This window comes from Canis lupus, chromosome 4 (genome assembly GCF_003254725.2).
Source record: "Canis lupus dingo isolate Sandy chromosome 4, ASM325472v2, whole genome shotgun sequence".
NCBI lineage: Eukaryota > Metazoa > Chordata > Mammalia > Carnivora > Canidae > Canis > Canis lupus.
The window spans coordinates 14,321,018-14,333,166 of NC_064246.1; the positions used below are offsets into that span (position 1 = coordinate 14,321,018).

General features: G+C 42.9%; 1 protein-coding gene across 1 annotated transcript in view; it reads left to right on the forward strand.

Annotated features, from left to right (window-relative positions):
* Window positions 1-12,149, forward strand: part of ARID5B (AT-rich interaction domain 5B) — a 178,278-nt gene that overhangs the window by 84,686 nt on the left and 81,443 nt on the right. Inside the window, exon 4 of the mRNA XM_025435202.3 lies at window positions 2,495-2,725. Within this exon, the coding sequence (XP_025290987.1) occupies window positions 2,495-2,725 (231 nt within the window). The remainder of the gene's footprint in view (window positions 1-2,494; window positions 2,726-12,149) is intronic.

Below are 12,149 nucleotides of genomic sequence, written 5' to 3' on the forward strand. Positions count from 1 at the left end.
TTCCAGGACTTGGACCCAAAGGAGCTGGCAGGTTTTTCCTCCAACAGAAAGAGGATTCATGGCTTGGCTTGTGCTTTGGGAACTGCATGAAGAAAGAAGGATAAATGTTTCAAGATAGATTGAGGAAACAAACACAAAAATCAACCAACCAGCAAACCCAGGTCATTTCTAAGCACTAAAGATAGCCAGGGAGCTGACCACATCCAGAACAGAGAATTAGGAAGAGGTTAGAGATGGCATTATCAGGAAAAATGGGCAGAGAAAAACAGAAGGAGAATAAGGGGACAAGAAGGAAGGCCAATTCCCCCCAGCATCCAGGTGACATCTTCTGCTGTAAAGGTAACTGTTCCATTCTTCTGCCATCATTCATCCTGAAAAGCACAACTTCCTCCGTTTCATCTTAAGAACACTGAGAAACTAGTACAATCCCAGTACAGAAAGCCGATGGCACAACCAGGATAGAATTTTGGAGTAGTGTCTAGATTCGCACAGTATTTACTATTTACAGGAGGTGGTAGTAGGTGTGGGGCATGCTGACAGAAGTCCTGGGGGTTCATGGTTACACCCCTGTCCCTTGTCCACGGTGTCTTGGACAAGGAGAGTATGACAATACAATTGATGCATTTGGGGGCTGCTTATTCAAATAGGACTTAGGTACCCTGGAATCCTGATGGTGTTCAGTGATTATTTCCAGTATAACTTTATGTGCTTTAACTCTATAGAAAGCACAAATTCGAACCCAAAGTGTGAACCGGCATCTTGGTCTGCGGTAAAAATCTCAAATTGTAACGTCTTGGGATGTATATCAGCATTTAAAAACTGAACTTCATTTGGGGACTTGCCTTCAATGTAAACATATTTCCTTGTAATTAAATATGCCAGCTGACAAAGTGGCTACCCACAAACCAGGCAGGAGTCTAAGAAATGTAAACTGTTAAAAGATGTCATCTTGAAAGCAGCTAAACATCTCCATTCTCGAAGAAGCCTCCAGCCCGAGGAACTCAGTGAACATAATTAGAAATACATCTGGGTATTGGCCTCCTATCTGAAAAGGTCACATGCACACCTTCCACTGGTACTGGTTATATTCCATCATTTGTTCTGTCCTTACTCATTTGTCTCCCACTGGTTACCAGATGGCCACGATAATGTTGGTATCCTTAACAACTGTCTTGTGCAATTCCCGGCAGCATGGTAAGGGCTCAAAATATTGAGTGTTTTCCCTTTGGATAAGCCAGTGACATATCTGGGAATTGCTTACAAACGCGCTGATGGTGTGGTTATAGAGAGTGATGGCAGACCAGGTCATGGAGCCTAAATTCAGCTTGACGTTATGCAGGTGGCAGGCTACCAGAGGGGTGCTTTTGCCATTTCTCAAGCTTCAGGTGAAGGAAGGAGTCCTCCATGCAGAATCTGGTTTTTATAAATAAGCACTTAATATAGTGAGGTGTAGATAAGCATTAAGATCATTGTAAAAAGGAGCTTCATGGAAGTTGCTGAAATGTTCTGAGCTAAGTTGGTTCTGATGGAGCTGTCACAGGATGCTTGGGGAGTCTTCTCAGCATGGTTCTCTGAGTTGTGCCAAGTTACCAGATGGATTCAAGGCACATTAGAAGCTAAGGGGCAAAGGAAAGGGGGGACAAGGCAAGTGGATGTATCAATCAAGTTGGGATAGGTCATGCTGCAAAAACAAATAACCCCCCAAATTGCAGCCTCACTTAAAACAACAAAGGCTTCTTTTGTGCTTGTGTTATATATCCATTTAGGACCAACGAGGGCCTCTGCTCCATGTCGCTCTTGCCCCAAGACCCTGACTGACGGTGCAGCCGCTAAGCGGCAGGGGAGCGTGTTGTAGTCAAGCACTGGCCCTTCAAGTCACTTCTATCATATTTTTTTGATCAAAACCAGTCACATGGCCCCTTGACTTGAGTGGGCCAGGAAGCATGGTCTTTCCACAAGACCGTAAAGAGCACCAGAAATATTTGCTGAACAGCACCAACCACCACCCGATGAGATGACGATACTGTTTGAACTTACAGGCGTCTCTCTGGGGCCAGATGACCTTTCCAGAGACTTCTAGCCCTGAAAGATTATATAATCTCAAAAAAAAGAAAAAAAAAAGCAGACTCTGGGAAAATGTATAAAGAAGCTCAACCAAATTGTAATTTTGTTCTGCTGATGAGGCCTTGAATGCTTGTAATATAAATGAGGCTCTTTCTACTGCTTGCAGGTGGCCCAAACCTCGCCTCATCTGTCCACCTGGCCTTTCCTCCGCGGTACCCCGAGGCCTGCGAGCGGGACTGGGCTGGGGAGGTGGGGCCGCCGGGGTGGGCCACCACGCAGCCTGTGTTGGGGATGAGGTGGGGGGGAGTCTTGTTTGCAGTCTTGTTTCCCTTCCATTCGAAAGCAGAGCGATCGTTGGGATTGTGGCATGGCCACGGCTGCCCGGTGTTGGGGGGAAGAGGCTAACGGACGTGTTCTCTTGTTTGTCTAGGGGAGGACGAGGAAGAGACGAACGTGATCGTCCTCAGCTACCCTCAGTATTGCCGGTACCGGTCCATGCTGAAGCGCATCCAGGATAAGCCGCCTTCCATTCTGACGGACCAGTTTGCGTTGGCCCTGGGGGGCATTGCGGTGGTCAGCAAGAACCCGCAGATCCTGTACTGTCGGGATACCTTTGACCACCCAACTCTCATTGAAAATGAGAGTATATGTGATGAGTTTGGTGAGTCTTTTTATTTTGTTCTCTCCTTTATTTTGTGCATGTATGTTTGCTGGTTTTCGGTGCCCACCAGGAGCGGTGATGGGGGACAGGGCTTAGCCCCCCCGCCCAAGCTCTGTGTGCCCCCCAGATGACTGTGGCAGAAAGTGCCATCGCCTCCTTGGCAGCCTCTGTTCACCAGGGTAAAGGGTAATTATTTAGAATTTGTTGTTTGATAGAGGGTCTGAAGTTGCTTGGTCGACCTTGAAATTGGACTTCAGGACAGGAAGCTTTCATGTTCGCTCTTTCTTAAAAGGCTTTGGCTATTCAGATACTGATTTTTTTTTTAACTAATCACTCCCTTTTCAGTGTGATAAGGAACTGTAAAAATGCACCAGTTGTCACCACTTCAGTGCTATAGGGCGAATGGATAGATTGATGAGAGATAGATCCCTGTGCCCCTTCATTTTTTCATATGTATGTATGGTTACACATATATATCCATCTTTGCTGGGCACAGTGTATAAAAATATGTATAGATATTTATATATGTGTGTGTATATATATCTAAATTCAGATCTCTCTCTCTTTATATACTATGCCCCCCAAAGATGGATATGCACACATAATTTTATCTGCATCTCTTCTAGCCAATCAGTCATGTGTCTCTATAGATAGAAGCAAAGGAGAAGATATATCATAGGTTTGGGAGCCTTTGCATGATGCAGTGAATGACTGGAGGCAAGCCAGGATCACATCTCTCACATCTTCATTTTCTCATCTGTTTGTTGAAGAGATTGGATCATATCAGTGATTCTCAACTGGCTAGGCAGGGATATCAGAATACCCTGGGGGTGCTTTATCAAGCTATACATGTTCCTTGGAAATTCCTGTACTTACAGAGGCAAAGAGGCTGAGACCCATGGCCCAGATAGAGCACTGATAGGGTCCCTTTGAGTTGAAACATTCCTTGATTCTGTCGTCTAAGGTTTTCCCAAGGATCCCCAGTTTGTGGATTATTCGGATTCAGAGTTTTTGCTTAACTGATACAGGCATCAGCAAGGTTTGGGAAATCCACTGTGGCCTCTCTACTCTCATTATTCGTGACCCCAGCAGCCCTTTACCTGCTGCTGCAGGGGGATATTGTAAGTAGGGGTGAGGGTGAGGGATGTTCCAAAAGAGAAGGGAGGAAAGAGGAAGGAGACCTTGGTTCATTGGACATGGCATTTTTTTCCTTACAGACTTTTTTTTGGATGCCTTTCACAACTCTGTCTTACCAGATGACCACCCGTCTATAAGAGAACAGCAAGGTTTATACAAGTTATTTATCCCTTCTTCCAAGAAGAATTTATTGTCATATTTTTAATATTCAAATAATCATTTTATTCAAGTAGGTGAAGTATCCAGTACATTAAAAAAAATACCCCTCTTTTCAGATCAGCATTTACAAATCTTCCCTTTCTAATACTTCTGTTTTGAGTTGTTTTTTTTTTTTTTTTCCGTATCCCCTACTCCCAAACCCTCTGTCCTGCTTGCCACTCAAGAGGTCTGTAAATTCCTGACACAAAATAAAACTGAAGGAATGCTTTCCCTCATTTAAGAGTAGTCAAAGTTAGAGTATCACAGCATAACATAGTGAAAAATGTTTTAACCTTTTTGGCTAATTTAAGAGTTATTAGTCATTGGGCTTCAAAGCTATTGCGTCTGGAATTGGTAATAGAAAGAAGTTCCAATTTAACAGTGATCACAATGGTTGTTAAGAGTTACTAAATTAGTTTTAAATGTTCTCACAAACACAAGCGTCTGACTTTTGAATGTTTTCCCGAACTTTTCTTCTGGTAAAGCTAATTTTAATGCTGTTTTTTCTTCTCCAGCCTCTTAGAATGGAAACTTTCTTTTGGAATAAAGGTACCTTTACAGAACTGCTAGATGGCCAGTTTAATAATTAGAATATTAGATTTTTTCTTTTCATTGAGTTTGTACTTCAGATAGTTTGTATTTCGTGTAGTATTTCGTTTTAGTAAGTGAACCCCTCTTCCCCCCCACCACAAAAGCTTATTTTTGACCTGATTTAAACACTTTGCCAGCACCCCACCCCCGCCTTCCACTTTTGGTCCTACATCTAAATTTCCAGAGAACACCCTTTTAAACTTCCAACTGGTTGTATTTGAAATCAACATGGGTTAAAGCGTTTGTTAAAACGTGGGGTTGGGTTTCTCTAACCAACTAACAGTTGGTAGAAGAACATAAATTTAATTAGTGACTAGCATTAAACAAATGTTCCTAATATTAAACACTGCCAGATGACCGAAACACTTCTGTCAGATTACCGCGAGTGCCAGGGGGCCCACAGACGAATTTTCTACACAGTATATATTCTGTACCACACGTTTGGTGACTTCAGTAATTGGTCAAATGTAATTTAGGTAACAGTATGCCTAGGCTGTAAAAATCAAATTTTATTAGCCATATCACCAGGTGGATGAATGGTGGAGCTGATGGCAAAGAGTTTATAGCATTTAGCAGCTACACCTTTGACACATGAAATTCATAAATTGCCATAAAATACCTGCAAGGCCCTTCTCAAAAAGGACAGTGTCTGCTTTCCTATGATTAAATAATGTTTATTTTATTAACCAATATATTTTTTGCTTTCTTCTATTAAATGGGATTATGGAGTGGGGGTGAGAGAGGGTGTTCAAAAGATAAATAAAACACAGTTCTTGCTTGTTTGGAGGATTTAAAATTCTAATTGGGGAAGACAGGATTAACGCACCTGAAAGGTTAACTAATGTTACAAGAAAGTCAATGATTAAGTATTTGGTGAGTGTTGCAGAAAGCAAGCACAGGAGGAATTTAGCAGTGGGCTGGTGGGGTGGGGGGCTTGGGAGGGTGATCATGAGAGGCGTCAGGGAAAGCTCCGTGAACAAGGCAGGACTCGGTCTGGTTTTCAAAAACAGGGAGAAAGGCTAATAGAAAATTTTTCGGAAACAACCTAAATCACTTAGAATTCATGTCGTGACTCTCCATGTCAAGAATGGCTGCCTTCACCGTGGGTCAACTGTTGGCCTCCACTAGGTTTGTTTGCCCTTCATGAACGGTCTGGTGCCCTCTCTGCCAGGAGGATGTGAGTGTGAGTCCACGGACCAAGGCTGGGGCAAATCCAGGCAGTGGCTCTGGAAGTGGCACTAGGCTTTCTTGGGCAGGAACGATCCACATTTTCTCTGCGTGACCACCTTTCCCAACTGCTCAGACACCTCCCCCTTCCCTCCATTGTTTAAATGTTGTCCACGGAATAACAAGTTTAATTGAACAATAAAAGTGAGGCTTTTAAATCTACAATGAATCCCTATAAATAAATTCTCCGAGGAATTTTATGAAGCTGTTTAATGAAAAGTTTGATTAGAAACTATTAAAGAAAAATAGAATCGATGAAATTTCATCATTTAGTCCCACATTACAGTGGTGTCATTTTGATTTTTATTTACATTGAGATATTCAGAATAGAGTAAATATATCCTGGTTTTAATTAACTATCCTCCTTACTTGGGAAAGGTTATTTTAGGCTTGAAGGGTTTTGATAGCGTACCATCTGCTTTCTTCCGTGTGTTTTATTCAAGTCCCTTCCCTGCTTACAGTGCTGTGTAGTGTCTAAACCTATGACATAAGCATAAATTGAATCATATTAATGGCAGGTGATTGAAAAGCTTCAGCCTTGACATCCTGCCTGAATCCTTCTATCTTGTCAGTAACAGTGCTCTTAGAGGCAGTGTGATCTTTTCGCAGCACAAGAGAATTGACTATTTTTAAAACTAAAGCAACGGACTCCCCATGAAAGCATTGTGAAGACTGGTTGTATTGCACGTGCAATTAGGAAATGAGATTATAATAATAATGAGGGGAAAGTGACATTATGAATGACAATTTTTTATAAAAATCTTCACCCTGCATGTAATTCCTGCCCCCACTGTCCTGTTAGAACCTCCTAACGTGAGGCATTCTTCGGCTATCCCCACCTTGCTTTTACCTTTTTATAATTTGATTCCTCTTTTGTAAAACACATACCATCGTTCATATTGTTACTATTGTCTGTGCTGTAGAGAAAACAGACATGTGCAAACAGTTGGTCTATTTTTCCTGTTAGAACAATTAAGTGTCCACCAGTTTGTAATGCACAATGTTTCCCTTAACACCACACGGATTGATGTCGCGTGTGCGAAGTGTTGACAGCTAAATCCAAACAGAGGCGTGCACAGTACAGTCGATAAATGGATAACTTTAAGGTACTTGCTTTTGTCAGAGAGATGTAAGGTGGGCCCAATATGTATAAATGAGATGAAATTACTGCTAAAATGTGGGTTGAACTAACTGGATTAAGATATAGTTGATTAAAAAATAATAAAAGATAGTTTATTTTAGTCTGAATTTTGAACTGCAAAGAGACATAAGTCATGCTTCTAAGTTCTTCGGAGTCAGAGAGTGTGTGTGTGTGTGTGTGTGTGTGTGTGTGTGTGTGTGTGTGTGTCGGGGGCAGGAGGGGGTTGCTCCTTGACTGAGGAATGGGATGGGGTTAAAGGAAGGATGTGGTATTCTCCTGAAAAGAGCAGAGATGAGATGGGGTGCCGTCTTGACGTTTGGTCCATGTTAGGAAACCATGAACCCTGACCCTTAGGGAGAAGATGGCAACATCGGTATTAAAACATGTCTTTTGCTGCAGTGCAGGGAGGATAGCACAGTTTAGGGGGAAAGTGCTAGGCTTACAGATCCGCTAGGTATTAATCCAGGCTCACCTGCCTGATTTGCTCTTCCTCCAGGCAAATGAGGTGAGGCGCCTCCCTCATCCCACCTTTCACACTGGGTGGTAATAGCTCATCACCAGGCTCAGACTAAGTCTGTATTCACTTGATTTAAAAAAAAAAAAAACAAAAACAAAACAGTCCTCATGATCAGTGAAGATTCTCTATTATTTCTAGGAGAATCTTAGGTCTTGGACAGCTTACAGTCATCCAAACCGATCTCGCTCTGTAAATAATAAAGGATCCATTTCTCTAAGGCTCTGGGACTCTTCCTAGAGCCTTCATGGAAAAGAAAAGTTTTCTACTTTTTACAATATGTTTTAAAGAAGCTTTTCTGACTCTGCCCTGAACTTTCCCTTTCTGTTTTCCTGTTGGGTGAAATAATGACATTTTAGACAAAAGAAGAAAAAGCCAAGGGAGGGAAGAAAACAAAAGAGGGGATGAAACCTTGACTTTTTATGAAGGAAAATTCAGGATGTGTAACATTATTTTGAAGCACAGAGGACGAGCTGGACTCTGCCTCTTCCCCTCTAAACATCACATGTTTTGCTGGAAATGAAAGGAAAGGCAGTTGTTTTGTTAAGGATCATGGGAATTTGTAAGTGAGTAAACATTTTTTTCCTTGCCAAAGTAGGTTTCATGGTCACAGTGGATTTTGATGATCAAATGGCCTTGTTCCTGGCCCCTGTCCACATTCAGCCTTGCGCTGCCTGCCTGCCTGCGGTGCCCACCGATCGCCCAGATGATAGCAAGGCAGATGTTTCTCTTTAACTGAAGCTGAGTGGGAAAGGAGTCAGGCTTCTTCTATACTGCAATTTATGCAGAAGTCCTTACCCTCCAGAGATCACTCTTGGGGGACTGCTTCGTCCTGGAAATTCTCTAGAGGTTCTGTTTATCATTAAAGAATGGTCTAACCAAGACCATGCTTGGTACCTTCTCTTTGTTGCATGTGCTGCCCAAGGAAGGACAGTGGAAGGTTGAAGTTCATCACACAGTGGGGTCAACTGAACCCAAATAAGCCTGCTGGTTGTGGTATATTGGATGTGCTCAGTAGTACATGTAATGATTCACATATGGTGTTGGCTTCCAGGACACTGGGACACAAAGAGGGCTGGGGAGCAGACCTTGGGCAGAGGTGTTGGAAGCTAGGGTACCATCTCTCTTAAGGGTTAATGACCAGAATTGTTATGTTGTTACTGTAAACTAATTTTCAGAGTCATGATATATGGAATGGGTCTGATTCGTGAATTTCTTTTCTATTTTTGGAACTTGGAAGGATACTTTAAAATAACTCTGGACTCCTTTTTGTAGCTTAGGGGACTCAATGGGTTATTAAAAACTATTTGGACTCATGGGTACAATAAACTCTTGTTCACTCCAGAAGAAAGGATTTGTGTCTATATTGGCTAATATTTCACCTAGCATTTCATTTAGAAAAGCAAGAAAGTTATATCCCATTACATTAGCAAGATCAACATATTCCTCTCTAGGGTGAAACAGATATTTTTATCAGTTCACACACACACACACACACACACACACACACACTATAGGAAAGAACCAGGTCATTGAAAAATCACAGGCAAAAGTGCTAGTTAGGGAAAGGGATGGGAGAATGAGGTTCAGAATAAGTATGTATTCACTTGATTTTTAAAATCCTCTTGATATCAAAGATACCCTCCAATCACCTTCATTGTATCCTGTCAAGGGAATTGGACTGATTAAAGTTCATTGGACTGCTGGAGAAGCTGTCTGGGGGTGCCGAGAGCCCACCACAGTGCCTGACACACAGTACATTCTTGTCCATTTATGCATTTCACCAATATCTATTATCTGTTCACACCTACTGTGTGCCCAGTATTGTTCTGGTCCCTGTGCACACAGTTGTGAACAAGACAGAAGAATTTATGCTCCTAGTAACCTTATAATGAGGGCTTTGGGGAGAGGCTTGGGAAAGTATGGGATAGCCATGGACCGTATGTCATGGATCTAGACCATACCTCATAGAGCTGTGGGGATTCAAGCACTTAGATGGTACATGGCACGTACTACTTAAGTACTTCTCATTAACTAAGTCTCCTTGTACCTCTTGCACCACCACCCAACACAGCCATAACCATGTATCGAGTCCATAGTAGTTCATCAAAAAACATTTACAGACTTATTTCATACCTATATAGACTCTTGGGGAAATGAGGTATCATTTACTACTAAAAATCATTCAACATCGGCTCATTCCAGAAATACTTGTTTGTTTGTCCTTCTGCATGGAATGTGTTTCCCCAGATATCTTGGGTCTGGCTCCTTTTCATCATTCCAGCCTCAGCTCAAATGTCTGCTCCCCAGAGAAGTCTTCTCTGACTTTCCCCTTTTTGCAAGTCTGGCTCCACCCCATCACCCAACATATAATTATCTTCCTGTAACTTATCACTATCTGAAATTAACTCTCTTATTTGTTTCTTTATATGTTTATAGTCTGTCTCCCCCATCCCCACCTGTGCTATAATGCAAGCTCTTTGAAAGCATGTTCACAACCGTGTATCCAGGGACCAGAACAAGACTGGGCACATAGAAGGTGTGTAATAAATATCAGTTAAAAGAGTGAATGGATACATGCATATCATGTGTCAATACCATTGCTCTTTGCCATTTTGCAGATAAGGACACTTAAGCAACAGCAAAGTTCCATGGCTATCAAGTGGCAAAACCAGGGTTTGAACCTAGACGGTCTGGCTCAGTATCCAGGCTTTTACCAGTTACACTAGATTGCCTTTCAGCTTGGACCAGGCTCAGAAAGATCTCTCCAGCTTCCTGAGATCTGGCTACCTAGAAACAGATAACTGATCACCAGCTCTCTAGATAATGAAGGCTCAGTGGGTTCTGTAGGATTTAGAGAGATCGATGTGGGGAAGGGAAAGATCATAATGATGCAAAATCTGAAAACCATTGGATGGGATCAGGAAACTTTGATAGCCAGGCACCGTCCTGGCTTGTCTGTATTACACCAGCCTCCCTGATTGAGCCTTTGCTGCCTTGTGGTCTCTTCCACACACCAGCCAGACGGATGCTTCCCATCTCAGAAACAAGCAGAAGCAGATAAAAATATAGAGCCCTGTAAGAGCTGCAGGTTGAAAGGAGCAGAGCGTAAACTGCCCCGTGTTCTCATGGGCTCTTTCTGAGGCATGGGGTTGCGACGCTGACAGGACTTTGATTGTACACCTCTCTCTAATTTTCTGCTTAGAACGCGTTGGCTTTCCCAACTTGGCATCCTCCCTTAATGAAAAAATTATAGGTCTAATTTCAAAAAATGAAATGTATGCAAGCTTTCCTGCTTCTGTCACTTCTTTATTCCTGTAGCACATAAATCATTTCCCTTTTTAAAATTAAATTTCGCTTGCCATGATTTGGTAATGGGTTTTCGAAGGAGGCAGAGCAGCCAGGCTCTTGGCACAGGCGCGGGCTCCGCTGCCTGCTCAGGAAATCTTCTCATTGCTGGCTGGCGAGGGCCTCGATTCCATCATCTGGGCTTTATGCTCCCTTTGGAAATTGCCTAGAAATTCTCTCCCTTAGAATCTCTTTTCTGAACGGCCTTTTTGGCTCTCCAGTTGCCATCATGGAGGACTGAAGAACAGATGGGATTTGGGCAGAAAAAGACTGGTACCTTCTAATGCTTCTGGGTGCTTACATTCATTCATTGAGCACCGGCTCTGTTTACGGCAGAACTCCAGGCATTGTTGGGATGTTGGTCTCTGCCGTCAAGATGCTTAAAAATCAACTTGGCCAAGATAAGACGTAGAGTAATGGGCCACTACAAATCTTATTGTGATTTTCTTAAGAATTCTGCGTCTTGGGATGCTTGGGTGGCTCAGTGGTTGAGCGTCTGCCTCTGGCCCTGGGTGTGATCCCGGGGTCCTGGGATGGAGTCCCGCATTGGGCTCCCCATCGGGAACCTGCTTCTCCCTCTGCCTACCTGTCTGCCTGTCTCTGTGGCTCTTATGAACAAATAAATAAAATCTTTAAAATAAAAAAGAATTCTGCATCTTATCATGAGCGGCCTGATAACATAGTTTCTGCAGGATCACAGATCTAGCATGTTGTCAAAGTTAGCAACCCCCACCCTGGTCCCCTGACCCTGGAGAACATACTTTTCCACCCCAAAGTGAGAGGGGCATGGGGCTAAGATTCAGGACTTATTTTGATGTTCAGAGGAGATAATATCTGCCAAGGTTTACAAATGGGAAAGCTTTGCCACATGGTGGACACCGCGAGGAAGTCCACTAAGGGCTAACTAGAGGAGGCCAAACTGTAGGCGCCCCTGGAGTTAAAGGATGTAAAAGAGGCCTCTGAGAGGAAGTGGATCTTCAACCGGACCTTGAGGGAGTCAACAAAAAGAAGGAAGTTATTTCAGGTGAGGAGGTGGAAAATACTCCAGACTTTGAAGCTCAAAGAAAGGTTGTTTCCTCTGCCATTTTTAGCTGTCAACATAGACATTTAAAACACACGCACATGCACACACGCATACACACAACACAACAAAACAAAACAAAACAGCCTCTGCAAGCAAAACTTTTTTCTTCCTAGAAGATGTCACCTTCCCCTGAGGGAGCCAGGTGCCCCTGAGTCCTTCTCCCAGAGGCCCCGTTGTGGTTAGA